General features: G+C 43.3%; 1 protein-coding gene across 1 annotated transcript in view; it reads left to right on the forward strand.

The window, feature by feature from the left end:
• The window catches only part of LOC148535438 (cell adhesion molecule CEACAM16-like), a 140,281-nt gene that overhangs the window by 16,332 nt on the left and 100,785 nt on the right, over positions 1–23,164 (forward strand). Inside the window, exon 3 of the mRNA XM_088462607.1 lies at positions 2,410–2,676. Within this exon, the coding sequence (XP_088318733.1) occupies positions 2,410–2,676 (267 nt within the window). The remainder of the gene's footprint in view (positions 1–2,409; positions 2,677–23,164) is intronic.

Here is a 23,164-nt window from a genome sequence, read left to right on the forward strand (position 1 = left end):
GGGAAGTGGGGACTCCCCCAATAAAGGGGTTCCCCCTCTCTAGGGCACCCCAGGCCTGAGCTGATAGCCTGGGGCTATCCCTGGCACCCCTGGCCGATGGGTGCCGGGTTGATTGTGTAAATGTGTGTGTAAAAAATAGAATTAATAATATTATCTTTTACTGGAGAACTAGAGGTCCCAGCAAGCCTCCCTGCATGCTGGTACTTGGAGAACCACAAGTACCAGCATGCGGGGCATTAAAGGCCCACTAGTACCTCTAGTTCATCTGCAAAAATAAATATTAAAATAACCACAAGACTCACACAGCATGAAAGTAACATTTTATTTAAACATACAAGCACACTCACATTCACACTCACGCATACTCACCTATAATCCCTGTAGCCATTCACATCCACATGTCCAGTAACATCCATAATACCTGTAAAAAATATATATATACTCACCTATTCCTAGTATAGATCATGTCCTCTTTGGTCCAAGTAGGCTTTGAAGGAGTTAAAAACAAAAATGGACACACAAAATTAGGTCGGACAGAAGTGTATGTGTTTACATGCGAATGACCGGGACCCACGTGACTCCTGTCATTACAGGAACCGCTAGCCAATCATTGAGTAGCTACGTAAGAGCTGCCTGCTGATTGGCTCTGAGTGGTCAGCCTGCCAGTCAAACTTTCCCCCATAGACTTCAATGGTGGGAAACTGCCATTGAAGTCTATGGTGGGAACCGCTACATTGTAACCTATGATGGAAACCGCAAGATTACAGGAAACACATGGTGCTGTATCTACTGATAGCTGCGGGGACAGATAAAAAACTGGTGCAGTCTTTCAAGCAGAAATTATTTCAAAAGTCTGACCAATAACAAACAGTTGAAATACCTTTATAAATCCCAAATCATTTCCCAATAGATGTCATCCCTAACTGTCATGTTACTTATTAGCAGTAGCGTCACTCACCTTGGAAACATCTGGTGCGGGCTCCGGAGAGGGAATCGGTATGAAATACCAACGGCTGAATAGCCGCAGGTTCTCATACAGACGCCGGAAGATCCTGATAGTGACTGGTAAATATACTAACCCAACCCTGTCCCCCCCTAACCTTAACCCTAAAACTCCCGGGGTAGTGCCTAACCCTAAGTCCCCCTTCCTGCACCCTAAACCTAACCCTCCTGGGGGGTTACCTAACCCTAACCTCGACCCTGTGGCTGCATAACCCTAAACCCCCTTCCCCTAGCCTAACATTAACCCTCCCCAGGTGTTGCCTAACCCTAAGTCCCCCTGGGGGTGTCTAAACCTAACCCTTCCCCCATGGTTATTGCATTTCCCCTGCCCACCTTGTTTGGGATGCCAGGCATCGGGATTTCGGCATGGGGCTAAAGATAGGCGTCAGCATTTTGACGCCTATCTTTAGTCCTGGGTCGGCCTTCCGCTGGCATTCCGGGCGGTGGTAATATAACCGCAACCCCCGGAGAAGATAGTAGTGCACACGGTGAAGCTACAGTGCAGCATTAGGCTCCTGTCATAGAGGAGTTGGCACTTTGGTGTCACCCCTTGCCAAGTGACACCCAGGTACGACCCGCACCCCACTCGTGATGACACTGTTTGTTAGCTGCTCTCTGACTCTGTTTTATTGCAGCTAGAATGACCATTTAGTTTCTGGCTTAAACCATAGAATTTCCCATGTGCAGTAGGCACTTAGTAAAATATATGCAGAATGCCATTGGCCAGGTTTAGGCTGGGGTATATAATAACCTCTGATTTTGTAGAACTCATGGATTTCTGGCGATTTTCCAGTGATTTGCAAATTGCTGTGTTATGATGAGATAGGTTGCAAATAGCTGCCTATGGGCTTCTTTATGCAGCGTTACCCAAGCGGGACCCAGTAGGATCCCTCCTATTGACCCCCGCAGCTCGCACATGCACAGAAGGACTGCCAGGTCATACACCTGTGAGTCCTCATACTGCAAAGGACAACTCTTATTTTCCAGTAATTTGCAAATCGCTTTATGTGATAGGCTGCGAATAGCTGCAAAAGTGCCAGAAAGTTGTGACTTATTTCATTGTCCAAGTCACATCTGTAATAGGCTTCTTACTACCAGCCCCTGCAAAGCTATCCTGACTGCCACTGTACATGGGACATTAGAAAGAAGTCATCAATTTCCCAATGGTTTCCTGGTGGCAAATATGCTACTTGTCCTCACATAGGATTGTTTCCCCACTATGGATTCTTTAGTAACTTAAATGGTCTGTTTTAACATGATGGGAATGTAATCATTCATATCAAGGAGCAAAATGTAATTATGAGTTATTATTATATAAATTTTATTTCTGTATTACTTTATTTAGTAACATGACTGGTGATGTTTGTAAGTGATCTCCTAACTGTCCCTATGTTCCCCCATCCACAGAGCGGGTCAGGAAGCCTAAGGTCACAGCGTCTACCTCCCAGCCCAAGGAAAGTGACACAATCACCCTGACATGTGACGCCAGTGATGCTGAGAGGATAACATGGAGCAGGAACAGTGCCGGCCTCCCGTCTGGAACCAGCTTATCAGCAGATAACAGGACGGTCACTTTCTCCAGTGTTAAACGGGCAGACTCAGGAGAGTACAGATGTGGGGCTGAGAACCTTGTCAGTAAGAGTATCAGCGATCCCTACACAGTAACCGTATCCTGTGAGTACTTGTGATATTACTGCCTGTTTATGAGTAACATGACTACATAATGTATTGTTCCATTTATAATCCATTTTGCAAATAGGATAGTATGTATTAATGGAAGTAAACTCTGTGTAATGGGGTCTATGTACTAAGCCTTGGAGAGAGATAAAGTGGATGGAGATAAAGTACCAACCAATCAGCTTCCAAAGTGACAGCTAGGAGCTGAGTGGTTGTTATTTTATCTCCGTCCACTTTGTCTCTCAGAGCCTGCTCTAGGCATGGACAAACTAAGCAAATGCTAAGGGCATTTGGAAAGTCTAGGGGTATCCAAGCCCACCTAGGGCTGACGTAGGTTTGGGGCAGGCATGGCCAGGGCACATGCTGCTGGCTGGGCAGAGTTCCTGACAGCTGCTACTGCCACAATGTAGTGTCCACAATCCGAGCTCAGCTGACAGCTCCAGTCGAGCCTGGCAGCAGCAAAAAGTGAGCAGCCAGCAAAGAAACAGCCGGCGGCGGTTTGCGGGGGTGGGGTACCTGGACACTGGCTAGTTGTCAGCGCCGGGCCTGCTCTAGGCTGGCACACACCAGGATGGTGGCCGCTACAACAATCAGAATATGATTCTGCGCATAGGCTCGTTCAGCTGCACCCGCAACAGCTCCTCCCATGGGCCTTTACAGAACTTGGAGTAGTGAATCACACCTCATGTGCTGTGCTGGGTAAGGGCTGGGGTATTGTGCTGGGTGGGGGGGTGGGAGCTGTGCTGTGATAGGCGTGGTGGGTCAGGTGAGGGGTGCTGACACCGTGCTGTGCTGGGTGAAGGCCGGGGTGATGGGTACTGTGATCTGTGCTGTGCTGGGAGAGGGGTGCTGGGCTGAGAGAGGGGTGATGGGTGGTGTACTATGTTGGGTGATGAGTGCCGTGATCTGTGCATTGCTGGGAGAGGAGTGAAGGCTGCTGTGCCTGGTGAATGAAACTGTGCTGGCAGAGGGGTGATGGGTGCTGTGATCTATGCTGTGCTGGCAGGGCCGCCATCAGGGGGGACTGCCAGTACTCCTGTACCGGGCCTGGACAGCTGAAGGGCCCGGCCGCAGGCAGAGTTTATTGCTAATTAATCACCTGTAAACACAGGACAGCTAAAGCTGCTGTAGTGCTTACCGGAGAGTTATATGAATGAATCATTGCACAGCTAAGCTGTGATGAGTCATTAATTAATGAAGTCTAAAGACATCATTAGCAGCACACAATGCACAAATATGTGGAAATTCTACTGGGTGCCCGGAAGTTAGGCACCCCTCCCACAGCCCCATCACTTCTTTAGTGAAATAGACTGGGTGAGAGTGTGATGCAGCATTTTGCTGTGAACTGTCATTAATTTGTTGTCCTTTGCCTCATATTGCCGCAATCACTGTCCGACAAGCTCTGCAATAAGTCCTACAGGTGGTTTATTTCTATATTATAGGGACGGACTAATATGTTTAACACTGTAGACATACACTATATAGCCACACAAATATGGCAAGTGTGATTCACAGCAAACATATACCCATTGGGACAAGTAAAACACTTCTTTTAGGTACTCTATGTGTGCACCAATGGTAATGTAAAATGTGCATGACCATGCAGCACGGGGGGGAGGGGTGTGTCCATGTACCCACCCTCTCCTCAGCTCAACCAGTGCTCCTAGAGCTGTTAGGCTGCTCTTGGTCACTCACAAGCCAGGGTCCATCTCTCCAGGTGGTATACAATCGGGAAGCCGGTTGCCTTAATACAGGCAGCCGGCTTCCCGACTGTCATATCCCGGCGAGGGATGAAATGCCGGGTGTCTAGATGTAGACGGGTGACATTTCCCCGACGCCGGGAGACAGGCGCCCGGCATCCTGATCGAAGGGATGCCGGGCACAGTGAGTGGACAGCCGCGGGGGGGAAGGGTTAGGTTTAGGGCACCCCCCCAGGAGGATTAGGGTTAGGCTAGGGGGAGTGAGGGTTAGGGTTAGACATCCCCGGGGGGGACTTAGGGTTAGGCACCCCCCCGGGGGACTTAGGTTTAGGCAGCGGGGAGGGGGGGTTAGGCACTTAGAGGGGGGATTAGGGTTAGGCACTTGGGGGGGAGGTTAGGGTTAGGCACCCCTAAGGAGGGTTAGGGTTAGGGGGTTAGGTTAGTAGATACTTACCTTAGGTCGATCGGGATTTCCAGTGCTGTCGGGCTTTCGCTGCCGGGAACTCTGCATCTGTCGGCCAGGCGCTGCCGGGAATCGAACCGCTAACCATGTGGCCGGCGGTATTTCATACCAATTTCCTCCAGGTAACTCACCTCCGAGCTCTGTGGCCTGCTTTGCGGCAGAGACATACAGCTAATGGCGGCAGTAAGGTGGATAAGCAGTATGATATACCGGCTACTAATTTCTTATTGGTATGCCATACCAGCCCATACTAGCTTACTTGCACTACTGCATATACTGTACCTAGCAGACAGTTTTGGGGGATGTTATAATCCAGTGCAAGGGGAAAATCCATTTGTGTCTCAACATCAGCACTGACCAAAAGATTTCTCTCCAAAATCAATGTACTGTACTGTAATGTACTGTACTGTATGTACACTACTTGATATAAAACGTGTATTTGTGGAGCACCATCTATCCATGCACCCTGGAGAGATTGATGTAAATGTAACTGTAATATTCATGAGTTGCCTATATCTGTATGTGTCCCTGCTGATCATGCTGCTGGTCCTGACATGAGAACTTATGGCTTCTTTGTCCTTCTAGTTTCATATTAAGCATTTCTGTTTTTGCAGATGGTCCAGAGAAAGTGCAAATTACAGGCAAATTGTATGTGAACTTTGATTCGGACATCTCATTATCATGTTCTGCTGATTCTGTCCCAACACCCAACTACCGATGGAGATACAAGGACAGAGCTTTATATATAAAACAAAAATCACTCCTAATTCCTAGTGCTTCGTCGGAGGACCAGGGAAATTATACCTGTGTGGTGACAAACCCGGTGACACTGCATACTGTTACTGCCTCTGTGTATGTGACTGTTACAACAAGTAAGTTTATAAGGAATTCTTCTAACCCAATAACAGCCAGAGCTGACACTTTGTAACGTAAAGTGCAGTTGGAATCCTCTATGTTTATACTGTAAAACACTGTTGCAATCTAGTCAGGGAGACAATCAGAATGAAGCTCAATGTGTGATGAAGCATTTTGCTGTGATCCGTGTCATTATCTTTCTGTCCTTGCTTCATAATGCCACAAATAGCTGTCTGACAAGATCTGCAAACATCCCAACAGGTACTTTTTTTCTGTATTATGGGGACAGACTAAAGAGTTGAACACTGTGACATACATAGAGCCACACTAATATGGCAAGTGTGATTCACAGCAAACATATACCCAGTGGTACAAGTAAAACACATTTCATTATGGTATTCTGTGCATGTGCTGAAGGCCATGTAAAATGGACATGAGCATGCATCATGAGGGGCATGATCATGCAGCACTGGGGCTTGTCCATGTGCCCTCCCCCCCTCTCCATGGCAAAACCAGTGCTCTTGGAGCTGTTGGGCTATTGTCGGTCACTCACAGGCCAGGGTCTATCTCTCCAGGTAACTCACCACTGAGCCCTGTGACCTGCTTGATGGCAGAATCATACAGCTAATGGCGGCAGTAAGGTGGTTGGGGCGGTAGGGCATACCGGCTACTAATACGCCATACAAGCCCATACTAGCTTACTTGTACTACTGCATATACCTAGCAGACAGTTCTGGGGCATGTTATAATCCAGTGTAAGGGGAAAATCCATTTCTGACTCAACATCAACACTGGCCAAAATATTTCTCTCCAAAATCCAAACTTATGCTATGTATGGATGAACCCTCCCAGATATAAGATGTGTATTTGTTGGACCCCTATATATCCATCCAGCCTGGGTAGACTGATGTAAAAGTTACTGTAATATGCATAAAAATGTTAATGTGCTGCTTATATCTGTGTGTGCCCCTGCTGATCATGCTGCTGGTCCTGACATCAGATCGTGTGGCTTCTTCTCTGTCCTGCTATTATGACATTGGGTATTTTTGTTATTGCAGATGGCCCAGAGAAGGTGCAAATTACAGGCAAATTACATGTGAACGTTGGTTCGGAGATCTCATTATCATGTTCTGCTGATTCTGTCCCACCACCCAACTACCGATGGAGATTCAAGGACAGAGATTTACATATAAAACAAACAACACTCCTAATTCCTAGTGCTTCGTTGGAGAACCAGGGGGATTATACCTGTGTGGTGACAAACCCAGCAACACTGCATACTGCTACTGCCTCTGTGTATGTGAATGTTACAACAGGTAAGTTTTTAATGGATTTTTCCGACCCAAGACCAGATATTCCTAGCACAACAGCTGACACTGTTTAATGTACAGTGTACAGTGCAGTGGGAAATCCTGTATGTTTATAAATATGTTCAGGCAACACTGTTGCAGCCTAGTCAGGGAGGGAATCAGAGTGACGCTCAATCATTCTGAATAACTGCCAGACTGGTCTCTCAGGTGAAGGCCAATCACAGTTTGAGACAGATGCAGGGAGACCTGTAGTAGCACTTCTGCCCCTGTGTCCTGGTATTACCTTTATCTATTGTTCTTCCTGCGCATAATGGGCCTGATTCTGAATCAGACGGATCTTGCAGATATTAGCAGACTGCGCATACACCATACTATGCATACACACACAGACCGAAATTGAATTGGGAGTTTCTGGACTCTTACTGTGCAGACCCACAGAACAGCGATAGCTGTGGCTGCAGATGGAAAAACAGTGGGTGACATGGCCTTCTGCATGAAGACAGATGATAATGGCATAGATGGGGGAATACTGGCATTACCATCACCTATTCTCCTGGAATTTCTGCGAGATTCACAAATTTGGGGGCGATCTACTGGGCCCCTGGGAAAGTAGACAACTGTCCCACATCCCAACCACTGTCTCAGTGAAGTAGGCTGGATGGGAGTCTGCTGATGCAACTTGCTGTGAATCACATCCTCATGTCCCTACCCTCATGTCATAAAGCTGCAGATCAGATTATTATGTCACAGGGGCAGGGAGGGAAATGATGACGCCTCCGTCCTTCCCACCTGACCTCCCCCTCTCCAAATATCTCAGAGCATCAAAGTGAAAAGTACTGTAGGTAAGTATGTACAGAAGTTACCTCGCTGTCATATTCTTGTCCTAAATACCTCCATCTCCACTGTCTCAATCACACAGTTTTGTTACTTTTTGTGTCACACAATTTCCCTTCTTTTAAAAATTATTTTGTATATTAGTTTTTATTCAATGCTCTCTGAATTTACTGCACATTTTGCTAATTCACACTGTGAAACAAATATACTTCCAATCTGTCATCTCTGCTGAAGCCTCTAAGACTGTGCACCTTTTTACTACTGTACATTTATATCTCTTCTCACTGCACCCACATCAACTATTGGCTGCTATCATTACCCACAATCTTGCTTGGAAGCCCCCCTCTGACTGGCACATTTCTCCTGCATAACAGTGCAAACAGAATTGTCTCCATTTAAATAACAGAACTCAGCCCATCGGGGATGGGTTCCTGGGTACTTAGGGCCTGATTCAGACCCGGACGCTATGCTGTGCTCGCTCGCATTGAGCTATTTTTTGCAATCTGCGCATGCGTATAATTCGCAATGCATGTGCGCGAACCAGTCGGTGCGATGGGAAAGTGCTCACCCGTAGCCGGGCCGCTATTTTGAGTAACAGATTGTGCCGTTTATGGGTGGTAACAGGGGAAGGTGCTTGTGAATGGGGGTGTGGATGTGCAAATGCAGGTATGCCCGACCATCAGAACGGAGTTTAGTAGGTGTGCATAATTAGCAAAGTAGCGTCATTACACATGTGACTGGGTTGTATTTTAGCCTGAACTGCTCGCAATGTTGTGGTGGGAAAAGGCTACCACAAGCACTGCGAGCAGCTCCGATGGCTCTCGATGTTCCCAGTTAATCCTACAACTGCCGGAGATGACGTGTGTTGCGAGTGGCAAAGGGGCGTCTTTATACAGGTACGAGCGCATAGTGCTACCGCTCACTAATACTTACTGGACGGCTTTACGCGACGCAGTGCGAGTGCATGATTTAAATATCTGCCCCATTTTAGCCAGCGAGCAGGCGCAAATAGCGACCGGGTCTGAATCAGGCCCTTAGAACGCCACTAGCGTGCGCTACTGCGCAGGGTTCATAGACTGGTCTCCCTGCCATTAATATCTGCTGCATATACTCTACAAGTATCAATCTTTCTACACCTTTAGTCAGTGATCTACACTGCTGGCTCCAGGCATGTGTCCAGCTGTCCTGATGTGCCAATCCTGTTGTAGGTGAGCGCTGGTGAAGCTGCACCTGCATCTAGAGCTGGTGAGCTATATTTTGTATCATCAATGCAGCCATTGAATTCACACTGTCTCACATTTGGCAGTGACACTCGGATAATAGTGGTACAGCAGGATTCAGTGCCTCTTCATCATCATACAGGAGAAATTAGATTTGCAATGATTGTTCTCCATGAAGCCATGCCCCTTTTCTGGGGGCACATTTTATGTCCTTGTTTGAAAATATTAGGAGGGGGCGCCAGTGCTCTTTTTGGCACAGGGCACCAAAAGTTCTAGTTATGGTTCTGTAATCATTACTGTATATACACTTGTTGATAGTGCCTTTATAGTGGCAGATGACAGATTGTACTTTAATGCAGTTCACAACTTATATATGGTGGTGAAATAAAGAACGGCCAGTTAATCAATGACCAATCGTCTTATGCCAAGAAACATCAACAACAACTTGCAGACCAATTGCCCTTCGCAGTGTAAATGACAAGGCTTCCAAATCCCATGCCAATACACTTAATGCCCAACTAGGCAGCTACTGCTGATCACCCTGGTAGAGTAAATCAGCCTACTCAGTGTATTGAACTGAGAGCGCACCTACATAGACTATACTGCAGCAAAATGGACACCAGACTGCAATTCTGTCCCATCCAATAACAAAGGCTGACAAACAACAAAAAAAAAAGGAAGAGAAACTCAGCCAATGACTACAGTAGGAAGAGAAATCCCCAGCCCTAAACACGCCCCAGTGAAACTCTTTGGCTGGGACAATCACAACAATAATTATCCCCATAGCGTCCTGCACTAAGTAACCCCAATCTTCCCTGAACTAAGGGTTTAAGGTCCATCCGGCTCATAAAAAGCCTTCATCATCAAAACATTATTATTCCTTGGTATTTCATTAAAAACATAATACTGAAACTGTCAATGGAAGTTGTGTACTAACCTCTAGGATTAAATTTTTGGCTATATACTGTACTTACTTTTTGATTCGAGGGAAGAGCAGTGACATTGATCATTGTCGCACTTCTACTTTAGTTCATGTCAAATATAGCAATATTCAGGAATATACAGAGACAAATAAGACGTATGGCATGGTTGGCAGTATATTGGGGGGCAGAATAAAAACTATCTTACGTTAATTGTATTTTCTTCCTGTTCACTTTATTTTATATATTACTTGGTCTGTGACAATATTATAAGAACTTACTCATCCATTTACTGTACAGGTGTCTGTGGATCCTCTGCTGAGCTCAGTGCTATAGAAACTGGAATCATCTGTGGGACAGTCCTGGGAATTGTGCTGATTGTTAGTGCAGGTACTGTATAAGAGATGTGTCCTTCCTGTGAGAGAGGAGCAGAGAGGTAATGGGAGAGACATGCAAAATAAATGTTATCAAATATGATGTAGTATATAAAATCACTGTGCAACTGTGAATAGAATCTATTTGTCTCCTTTTAGTTATGTGTCATATATATATATATATATATATATCTCCTTTCAACTTAAATATTGCGGTGCCATCCATTAGCTCCCATATGGTGAGAGGTTGTACATACGGTCCTTAGGCAGGTGGCAATCGTAGAATAAAAAAAGAAAAAGAAAGATACGGGCAATGATTGAAAAAAACAACAATGTTTCAATGCAATTCAGTACATTTACGTCAGAGTGCTCAAACAGGATGAGTATGGGATGCTGGCTCTCCAGATCCCGGCAGTTAGAATCCCGACCCGGCATCCCGACAGGGTTAAGATAACGACACCTGTCAGTAGGTAGGTAGTCCTAACCCTCCGTCTCTCGCTACCCTAACCCTCCCTCCCTGATGCCTGAACCTATTCCCCCCGCCCCTGAATCAGGCCCATTGTCCGTGCAAACCATGCAATTCAGCAGCATATGAATAAAGTGCTAAGTTATTTATAATCAACGTAGCAGCAATTTGTCACTGAATGAAAATAGACAAACATCAAACAATGGGGTGCCATGACTAAAATGCATCCAGATAGCCTGTCAGGTTGCACAACATGTAAAAAGCAAGGATAGTCCAGCACTCCTCTAAAAATGAGATCCTCAGCTGGTTGCCCCCACACACTTTCAAAGCATACTTATCACAACATGCGGCACTCCAGGCTATAAATAACCACATGACATGGCTTATTAATGAAGAGTCAACGTTTCAATGCCTAAACAGCAGCATTTTCATCAGGACATGTACAAATACACAACTGTTCTTACCTTACAGTAGATCTGTGTCTAACACCCAGTGTTCCAATCGCAGCCATGCCTGGGCGGAACCGCACACCCTGCCGACGGGGCGCAACTATGTGATGTCATCACTAGGGCGGCGGCGGCGGTGATGAGTCATCTGTATACCATCACCATGGTGACAAATGCTAAAAAAACAATGCACGGATCAAAATACATAGCAAACGGTCATGAATATCTTACATTGTGTCAGTTGCTAGATAGCATGCATAATAAATAACTATGGTTGCTATAATACTTGGTTCATAGATAAATTATTGAATCTACAGTAACTACATGATTTTATGCATGTGCACTAACAGACACAATAATATGTACCATAAGAGGGTATAGCTTAGGTAAAAATATTGTTTAAAATACTGTGCTAATGAATGTTATATATAAAAGCAGCTCCATTCACAATAGATAAGTAATAAACAAAAATAGAGCGCTTGTAAGTACAGATGTGTCCTCTTACATCCTTACCGATTGCGCTACAAATGTGCGCACGCATTGCACCATGTGATTACCTGCAGCAGCGTACTCTAGGGTACGCTATGGTTCACACTGCGATCGCACCATGCAATTCTATGGTGTCGCGGGTGCGAACACAGTGCGGGTATCCGCTTGTGGGTGCACGCCTCGTACCATGCTTGGCAGCGAAGATGTAGCAGGACACATCTGTATGAATAAAAAACTATAAATGAATGCGTAGCGCATTACCTGTGGAATAAAAAAGGTTAATGTATCAAGGATGTTTATAGCTGCTTTTGCCAATGTGGACAGTCTGTACAAATTTTCATGCAGGGTTCCGATCTATCCAACTAAACAACCACATGGTTGATGACAGCATCAATAGCTGGTCTGGCTGTCCCTATCGCTGCCTATCTTCTATTCTGTGCAGTGTTTGCCACCATCTGGTTCCCTTCTCTTGTACGTCCGCTTGGTGATGTAGTGCTATGACGATACTCCACGTGTCCTATGATTCCAACGCGTTTCAGGCTATTTGCCCTTTGTCAGGGATAGCATTTGTAGTCCTGGGTCTCCTTTTTATTTGGGGAAATTTAATTAAGGAACGGAAATCATTCTGATCTCCTTGTTAAAAAGCGGTAACCCAGTGGTCCATGCCCTCTTAGTTCTGCTGTAGTTAGTAGGTATTGCGTTTCTATCTGAGAAAACTTTGTCTTAATTGAGTATAGACAATATGTTAAAACTCTACTAGTGGTAGTGTAAAATATTTAAAAAAATTGAGAAAAAATAAATAAAAAAAAAATTCATGATAAAAAAAAGGGAAGAATAGTTATGAAATATACAGTTCTATTAGGTGGCTTCTTTTGCTCTATAAAAAAGCATTGAAGTCCATATCGATGTTTAACCCTTTAGGTTGCAAGGTTTCCATGAAATAAATCCATTCTGTTTCTTTTTTCTTTAATGTTTGGGATAAATCACCCCCACACCAATGCTTAGTGATTTTTTGTATTCTTCTAAAGTTTAGTTCTGTAGGGCGTTTATTATGGAAATCTAAACAATGTTTGGACACAGTGTGAGTCTGTAGTCTCTTTTTAATGTTAAAACTGTGTTCTGCAGTTCTGGTTTTCATTTTTCTTTTTGTTCATCCTATGGGCCAAATGTAATAGGGTGAGAGATTAGAAAAGTGAGAGTTTCTGACACTTTTTAAACTTTGCTAATGTAATAGAGTCCAAAAACAAAGTAACAGAGCGAACTTGCATGTTTTTTTAGACTTAAAAAACTCTCACGATTTAAAATCTCATTCAGATGTTTTCCCATTTTGAAGATAAAACTCAACCAATGTGAGAGTTTACTGCTAAACTCTCACATTTTCTAAACTCTCAACCTATTACATTTGGCCCCATATATTGGTAACCACATTTACATTCTAACATATATATGAGTTCTTCTGTTTCACATGTAATCCTGTTTTTGATCTTATATTCTTTTTTTGTTACATTTGATGGGAATGTTGTTGGTTGTGTTGTTGCCTTCTTTGTGGTTCTGCATACTAGACATATTAAACAGTACAAACATCCTTTTTTCTCTGTTCATTTCACTATTAGACTTCTCGGTTTGGGTGTAACTTTTAACAAGTTCTTGTTGTAAGTTTTTGCTTTTTTATATCTAATACGAGGTCTAACTTGTATGAATGGTTTCAGTTGATTGTCCAGATATAGAATATGCCAATGCTTTTTGAGTTTTGATTCAATCAGATAATGTTGGCGATTAAATTGTGTTATAAAAGCTGTGTTGAATTCTTCTTGATTTGTTCTTTGTTTGTATTGTATAATTTCCTTTCTATTTATTGCAGCTATTTTCTCTATTTCTTTCTCCAATTTTTGTTCATCAAAACCTTTTTGTATGAATTTAAGGGCCTGATTCAGACCCGCTTGCTGCCGGAGGCAGCTCGCAGGTCTGATGGGCGTATTTTTTTTTTTTTCATCAGGGCGCTCGCTAAGCTGTGGGTTACCACCCACAGCTTTTGCGAGCGGCCTGGAGCCCGTTGCGATTATCGCGACCATCAGGCTTGCGAGTAGACCCTTTGGTAGGGTCTCAGCTCTCGCAAGCCCGAATGGACTCCCTGCTCTAATAGAGCAGGAAGTCCACTACTGACATCACTAGTGATGTCAGTAGGGCCACCCACAAATGGCAGGCGTTCCTAAGGGAACGCCTGAATTTGTGCAGCCACCCCCCCTCCCCGCCTACAAAACGGGGCGAGCTGTGAATCAACATCGACAGCCGCCCCTGAGGCGGCGCATGCGCAGTGGGGGACCACCGACCCACATGCGAGCGCTGTGCGCTTGCGAGCGGGTCTGAATCGGGCCCTTAGTCTCCATTTCTTTGCTATGTTGTAAGAAGGTTTCTTGCTGGGTGCAATTCCTCTTTAATCTTCTGGATTGGGCACTGGGGATGTTCTGTAGCCAATGCTTATGATGGTTACTGGTTTGTGAAAGCGTGTTGTTTCCACTAACCTCTTTCATATGATTTACTGTATGTATCTTGTTATTCAGGATGTAGATTTCTAGATCTAGATATACCACTTTTTCTTTACTTGACTTGGAGGTAAATTCCAGTCCAAAGGTGTTGTCTCCCAGATATTTGAGGAAATTCTTCAATTTGTATTCCGGTCCATCCCATACAAAGATGAGGTCATTTATGTAATGCTTCCAGTAAACTACATTATTTTTGTATGGGTTGTCATTACAGATTTTTTCTTCCTCCCACCTAGCTACTAATAGGTTCACGTAGCAAAGTGCGAATGATGAACCCATCACAGTCCCTTTGATTTGGTTATAAAATAACCCTTGATTCCAAAAATAGTTCTATTATAGAATATAATCAATACAGCACATAATAACATTTATTTGAGCATTTGGCAAATATGTGTGACAGGAGAGGAAGAATCTTGTTGCCTTGCAGCCGATGTCATGAGTTATACCTGTATATAGAGAATGGACTTCACTTGTGCAGAGAATGTTCTCTATCCATTGGATGCTTTCTAGTTTTTGAAGAATATGTAAAGTATCCTTTAAATAGCTTTTTTGATGCTGTACAAGATCCTGTAGATATGAGTCTATGTATTTTGTATAGATTGGAGGATAAGGATCCAATCCCTGATCCAATCGGGCAACCTGGAGGATTCTTGTGGTGTTTATGAAGTGGGAATCTTGGGTTGTTTAATATAGATGAATTTGTGCTATTTTTCTGTCAAGATCCCTATCTCCAAACCTTTGTCCAGGAGTTCTTTTAACTCTTTTATGTATCTTAAGGTGGGGTCTCCTTCTAATCGTTTATACGTTAGGCTGTCAGAAGATTCATAACTTCTGCTTCATGGTGATCCTTATCCTTATCCATGATGACTTATCCTCCCTCTTTATAGATAGGTAGGTTTCAGAACTAATGTTTTGTCATTCTTTCATTCTTGTAGTCTCTGTTGTTCTTCTTTTGTTAGGTTATATGTTTTTTTCTCTCCTTTCCTGTGATTGTCCTAATGTCTTCTTCCACAAGTTTATATACTTCTTAAATAAACGGTATATAATACCATATACATCAAAATAACTAGACTGTTGTTTGCTGGAAATTAGGTGTGCCGGTCACTACGCTGCAGTTAGAGGAGTATGATTCGAATGCGTTAAACTGTATACACTATGTGATATATATGTTTTTTAATATTGAATGTGAATGACCATTTGTCACTTTATTATATATTTTTTAGTAAATAAATTACTTATTTTAGATATGAACCAAAGTATTAATTGAATCTGTCAATTGTATTCACCCCTGATTCATAAGCTGCTTTTATATACACTACAAGAATTAAAAAATGACAAAACATTAGTTCTGAATCCTGCGGATAAAGGGGGAGGATTAGTCATCGTGGATAAGGATGACTAGGAAGCAGAAGTTATGAATCTTCTTTCTGACAGCCTAATGTATGAGTGATTAGAGGGAGACCCCACCTTAAGATACCAAAAAGAGTTAAAATAACTCCTGGACGAATGTTTGGAAATGGGGATCTTGACAGAAAAAGAACACAAATTCCTCTATATTGAATATCCCAAGATTCCCATGATTTACCAACTCCCTAAACTTCATAAAGACCCCAAGAATCCTCCAGTTTGCCCGATTGTACCAGGGATTAGATCCTCCAATCTATCAAAATACATAGACTCATATCTACAGGACCTTGAATAGCATCAAAAAAGCTATTTAAAGGATACTTTACATATTATTCAAAAACTAGAAAGCATCCAATGGAGAGACAGTTACATTATCTGCACAAGTGATGTGCATTCTCTATATACAGGTATAGCTCATGTCATCGGCTGTGAGGCAGCTAGATTATTCCACTCTAATCACACATCGTTACCAAACATTATCTGTTTGAATCAATACTCAAAAATCATTGGCTTATTCTATATCTGGACAATCAACTGAAACCATTCATACAAGATAGACCTTGTATTATTATATATAAAAAAGCAAAAACTTACAACAAGAACTTGTTAAAAGTTATACCCAAACTGAGAAGTCTAATAATGAAAGAACAGAGAAGAAAGGATGTTTCTACTGTTTAATATGTCTAGTATGCAGAACCACAAAGAAGGGAAAAACACAACCAACAACATTCCCATCAAATGTAACAAAAAAGAATACAAGATCAAAGACAGGATTACATGTGAAACAGAAGGACTCATATATATGTTAGAATGTAAATGCGGTTACCAATATATAGGGCAAACAAAAAGAAAAATGAAAACCAGAACTGCAGAACACATTTTAATATTAAAAAGAGACTACAGACCCACACTGTGTCCAAACATTTTTTAGATTTCCATAATAAACACCCTACAGAACTAAACTTTATAGGAATACAAAAAATCACTAAGAATTGGAGAGAGAGTGATTCATCCCAAACATTAAAGAAAAAAGAAACACAATGGATTTATTTCATGGAAACCTTGCAACCTAAAGGGTTAAACATAGTTATGGAATTCAATGCTTTTTTATAGAGCAAAAGAAGCCACCTAATAAAAGTGTATATTTCATAACTATTCTTCCCTTTTTTTTGTCATGAATCTTTTTTTTTTCTCAATATTTTAAAGTATTTTACATTACCACTAGTAGAGCTTTTACAGTGTTTTAACATATCGTCTATACTCAAATAAGACAAAGTTTTCTCAGATAGAAGCGCAATACCTACTAACTACAGCAGAACCATGAGGGCATAGACCACATGGTTACCGCTTTTTAACAAGGAGATCAGAATGATTTCCATTTCTTAATTAATTAATAAACTTTTTCTAAATAAAAAGGAGACCCAGGACTACAAATGCTATCCCTGACAAAGGGCAAATAGCCTGAAACGCGTTGGAAGCATAGGACACCGTACACGTGGAGTATCGTCATAGCACCACATCAGCAAGCAGACGGAGCGGACGTACAAGAGAAGAGAACCAGCCGGTGGCAAACACTGCACAGTATAGAAGGTAGGCAGCGATAGGGACAGCCAGACAAGCTATTGATGCTGCCATCTACCATGTGGTTGTTTCGTTGGAAAGATCGTAACCCTGCATGAAAATTTGTACAGACTGTCCACATTGGCAAAAGCAGCTATAAACATCCTTGATACATTAACCTTTTTTATTCTACAGGTACTGTGCTACACATTCGTTTTATAGTATTTTACACATACTTACAAGTGCTCTATTATTGTTTATTATAGCTTAGATAAACATAATAATGGTTAGCTAAATATAAAACCACGAGAAGGCCATAACCTAATGAATAAGCTAATACTTTCATAGAAACGAACCTAGACCTAACTGCTCATTTGAACCCTGGGGTGCCAAGGTACCCAGATGGAATATCCATCAGGCTTCACATTGTATCAATTTTTCTCATCTATTGCCACCTCTGACGGATGGGAGCACATGGTCAATCATTCTATATTTAAAGGCAGACAGAGGATGTCTGGCACAGACAAAATGTCAGGCTACAGGTTGTTCGATATTCCCTGAGTTAATGGCTGCTCTAGTAGCACTTCTATAAGCGGCATTACACTCTTTGAAAGTTCTTTTGGTCTTCCCAATATAGGAAAGGACGCAAGGACATATGATCTGATTTATCTATGAAACAATAATTATAGCAACCATAGTTATTTATAATGCATACTATCTAGTAACTGACACTATGGAAGATATTCATGATCATTTGCTATGTATTTTGATCCGTGCATTGTTTTTTAGCATTTGTCACCATGGTGAGGGTATACCCATGACTCATCACCGGCACCGCCTACGTGATGACATCACATAGTTGCGCCCCGTTGGCAGGGTGTGTGGTCCTGCCCAGGCATGGCTGCGATTGGAACACTGTTAGACACAGATATAAGGTAAGAACAGTTGTGTATTTGTACATGTCCTGATGAAAATGCAGCTGTTTAAGCATTGAAACGTTGACTCTTCATTATTAAGCCATGTCATGTGGTTATTTATAGCCTGCAGTGTTGCACATCGTGATAAATATATACAGTCAGGTGCATAAATATTGGGACATTGACAGAATTTTCATATATTGGTCTCTATTCACCACCACAATGGCTTTGAAATGAAAAAAAACAAGATGTGCTTTAACTGCAGACTTTCAGATTTAACTTGAGGGTAATTACATCCAAATCAGGTGAACGGTGTAGGAATTACAATGGTTTCTATATGTGCTTCCCACTTTTTAAGGGGCCAAAAGTAACGGGACAAACTAAACAATCCTAAATCAAACTTTCACTTTTTAATACTTTGTTGCAAATCCTTTGCAGGCAATTACAGCCTGAAGTCTGGAACGCATAGACATCACCAGACGCTGGGTTTCATCCCTGGTGATGCTCTGCCAGGCCTCTGCTGCAAATGTCTTGAGTTCCTGCTTGTTCTTGGGGCATTTTCCCTTCAGTTTTGTCTTCATCAAGTGAAATGCATGCTCAATCGGATTCAGGTCAGGGGATTGACTTGGCCATTGCATAACATTCCACTTTTAGCCTTAAAAAACTCTTTGGTTGCTTTTGCAGTATGCTTCGGGTCATTGTCCATCTGCACTGTGAAGCGCCGTCCAATGAGTTCTGAAGCATTTGACTGAATATGAGCATATAAAATTGCCCAAAACACTTCAGAATTCATTCTGCTGCTTTTGTCAGCAGTCACATCATCAATAAATACAAGGAAGCCAGTTCCATTGGCAGCCATACATGCCCACGACATGACACTACCACCACCATGCTTCACTGATGAGGTGGTATGTTTTGGATCATGAGCAGTTCCTTTCCTTCTCCGTACTCTTCTCTTCCCATCACTCTGGTATAAGTTGATCTTTGTCTCATCTGTCCATAGGATGTTGTTCCAGAACTGTAATGGCTTTTTTTAGATGTTGTTGTTTTTGTAGCTCACCAATGGTTTACATCTTGTGGTGAACCCTCTATATTCACTCTTGTGAAGTCTTCTCTTGATTGTTGACTTTGACACTTATACACCTACCTCCTGGAGAGTGTTCTTGATTTGGCCAACTGTTGTGAAGGGGATTTTCTTCACCAGGGAAATAATTCTTCTGTCATCCACCACAGTTGTTTTCCGTGGTCTTCCAGGTCTTTTGGTGTTGCTGAGCTCTCAGGTGCGTTCTTTCTTTTTAAGAATGTTCCAAACAGTTGATTTGGCCACACCTAATGTTTTTGCTATCTCTCTGATGGGTTTGTTTTGATTTTTCAGCCTAATGATGGCTTGCTTCACTGATAGTGACAGCTCTTTGGATCTCATATTGAGAGTCGACAGCAACTGATTCCAAATGCAAATGTCACACCTAGAATCAACTCCAGAACTTTTACCTGCTTAATTGATAATGAAATAACAAGGGAATAGCTCACACCTGTCCATGAAATAGCTTTTGAGTTGATAGTGCCATTACTTTTGACCCCTTAATAAGTGGGAGGCACATATAGAAACCGTTGTAATTCCTACACCGTTCACCTGATTTGGATGTAATTATCCTCAAATTAAATCTGAAAGTCTGCAGTTAAAGCACATCATGTTTGTTTTATTTCAAAGCCATGGTGGTGGTGAATAGAGGCCAAAATATGAAAATTCTGTCAATGTCCCAATATTTATGCACCTGACTGTATATACATACACACACTGTGTATGTATATATATATATATATATATATATATATATATATATGGGTACAACTCAAAAGCTATTGGAGGTACCCAGATGAACTTTGGCATGGTCGGGTAGAACTGTCACTTGGTGCTGCATGCTAAATGTAAGGGCAAAAACATAGAAAATGAGGATTTGGAAAAAAATCTACAGTTCCAACTGTCAGTTTAATAAACCCTTGCACCACTCACATTAATGAGTTTAATCATCTGGTTTGAACAGTGCCAGAGGAGTTTGATACAGCACTACTTTATTCATGTTCGTGCACTTATATTAAGGCTGAATCGAATAAATTGAATTCTCCAAGAGGGAATTCCTGAGATGGGGCATGGTGTTTGAGGGGCTACATCTCAAAAGCTATTGGATGTACTGAGTTGAAATTTGGCATGGAGGGGTAGAACTGAGGTTTGTTTTGTTAGGTAGCTCTTGTTACAGTGTAGGGCCTTTTGTGGTTCAGGTAATTTAGAGATACAGTTTTTTAACAATTGGTCAAAATATGCCCCTTTTTAAAGATAGGGAAGTTCAGCTTGCTGCACATGCTCAGTAGGTGGCCTCCTGCAGAGGGTGTACAGTGGGTTCACTTGGGTAAACAAACATGGCTGCCTTCTAGCCCGCATCCCATTTTTATTAAGTGTACAGTATATATATTAGATGTATATGGTGTATGTAATAATATATAGTGTATGTATTGGTGTAGGCTACAAGATATACAGTATATATATCAGTACAAGGCCCAGCAGCAGAGCGGCCACACCCCCTAGCACTGTCACGATGACTCACCCTTGCACAGGAGGACACACTGGGTCAGTAAGTGGAGACCGGTCCAGATCATGTCTCCGGGTGGATGACAGGGGGGAATGACCGAAACTACACCTCCAGGGCTTCGGGAGCGGTGGGCTGCACCGATGAGACACAGCAGCAGCGGGCAATAAGGCAGAAAGCGGGCAATAAGACATTGGCAAGAAGATGCGGCTGCACATCTTACAACTTCTATCCTTCACACCGAAACTCCTGCTGCCTCTGTGTGTAATGCCGCTGTCCTGGAGTGATGCCACTATGCTGAGCTGCCTTTGTCTGTTCACGGGGAGCATGTTCCCAGCCGGCTGTGTGTGAGTGGCAGCAAGCACTCCCTACCTGGTGCACATTTCTGTTGCCATCTACCAGATATTTCACACAGCTGGACCCCCTCGTGTACCATACAGTACACCAGCCAGGGGACCCTCCCACACTTTCTGGAGACCACGCAGCATAGTACAGAGCAGCCAGCGGAACCGAGAGGGGAAACACGGTGTTCTATGTAAATAATAGTTTCAGACAGGCTGTGAGATGAAGCCTCCTGCTGACTGAGCCCTCAAGCATGAAACACAGGCTGGCTGTGTGTGCTGTGAGCCAGCTGTGACTGAGAACTCTCTGTGGGAAGTAAATGTAAACTACGGTCAGGGCAGGTCCGGGAAGATGACAGCGTCCGAGGACACACCGGGTCAGAAAGATGAGAAGACCAGTCCGGATCATGTCTCTGGGCAGGGAAAAATGCCCGGATATCCCAGCAGCAGCGCTGCCCAAGCTCAGGGGGAGACTGATCTCAAGGTGTTAGACAGACTGAAACCAAAACTACGGTCAGAGCGGGTCCTGGAAGATGGCGGTGTCCAACAGCCTCATGTGTCCCCCTCACCTTCCACTATACCATATATGTATAATATACCATGTACATGTCCTAACACTTCACATATGTATGTCATATATACACCTACAAATATATACATGTCCTGTCATCCACACCTCCTAATATATCCAATACATGTCATATCACCTCATATATATGTCATATACACCTGCTAATATAGCCTATGCATGTCCTGTCTCCTCATATGGTACATAGGAGATACCAGCACTGGGCACTGCCATGTGTGCCCCTCTGCTCCGTGCCAGCGCTGCCCGCTCTGCTTTGTGTAATGTAACTACATAGCAATGCCAACCTCCTCATTTTACACACAGCGCTGCGTATAGAAGCAGCAGCAGGTCACCCACACTACTGGCGGTGGCGGCTCAGTCACTGTTACCCACCTGAAGCTGGTGGTGGTGTCCGGAGATTTTCTCCTCTAGCTGCGTGGCGACAGAGGACAGGACGGGGCCGCTGAGCTAGTTGTCACTTTCAGTGTCTCGGATGCGATGGGTACTGTAGTTCCGCGAAGGACGTGTTACTCAGTTGAAGCCACTACTAAGCAGCTTGCAAGGAACTACAACTCCCAGAGGACCTAGAGTGCAGCACATTCAACTGTCCTGAATTTGTGTAGCTTTATTTATTTCGTTATTTTTCTTCTTAAGGGTCCATAGGCTCCACAGGGAGACCTTGGGGTGTAGGTGGTGGTTGAGGACCGGGCACTGAACAGTTAAAGCTTTGCTCCCAGGATGCAACAGTCCTTCCCCCCTATACCCTGCCCCCAAGCCAGAGGCACCTCAGTTTCGTCAGAGTCGGGTCACCATTATAACAGTGGGCTGTTCAGCAGAAAACTATTGCAGACAACCTAGCAGTCCTGGCTGTAATTGCCCCTATGGGGTTGCCACAACAGGTACAAGCAATACAGGTACCTCCTATGCCCCCTCCATGGGTAGACTTACTCTCTAACTCAGTACAAAATCTGGCAGCTACCTCTACAGACTTTTAGAATATGTTACAAGGTGAAAAGCCCCTACCCAGTAAGACTATTAAGCGTCCTGTGTTATTTTCACAGTCTACACCACTCTCAGATTCTGAGGTGTCATCTGAGGAGGCAGAAGATGCTGATATCTCTAATACTGAGTGCCCTTCGGGGGAAGAAGCAGAGATTCAGTCTAAAATGAATACAGTATACCTGCTTTGGTGCAAGTGGTTAGATCTATCTTATAAATAGAAGATGATGAGCCCACCCCAAATCAAAGCACCCACTATTTAAACAACAAAAAGTGGCTTCAGCAGAGTTTCCCCTCTCAGATCAACTAGTTGAGCACATGGCAGAGGCTTGGCAGATGCCTGGTAAGAGATTTCATCGCCAAAAAATGCCTGACCTCTTGTTATCCTTTTCCTGTAGCTCATTGTGCAAGATGGGAGAGTCCCCCAGCAGTGGATTCCAATGTTACATGTTTGATTAAAAGTGCTACATTACCGATCAATACAGTTT

The sequence above is a fragment of the Taudactylus pleione genome, unplaced genomic scaffold (assembly GCF_031769625.1).
Source record: "Taudactylus pleione unplaced genomic scaffold, aTauple2 ptg000051l, whole genome shotgun sequence".
In the NCBI taxonomy this organism is placed as follows: Eukaryota; Metazoa; Chordata; class Amphibia; order Anura; family Myobatrachidae; genus Taudactylus; species Taudactylus pleione.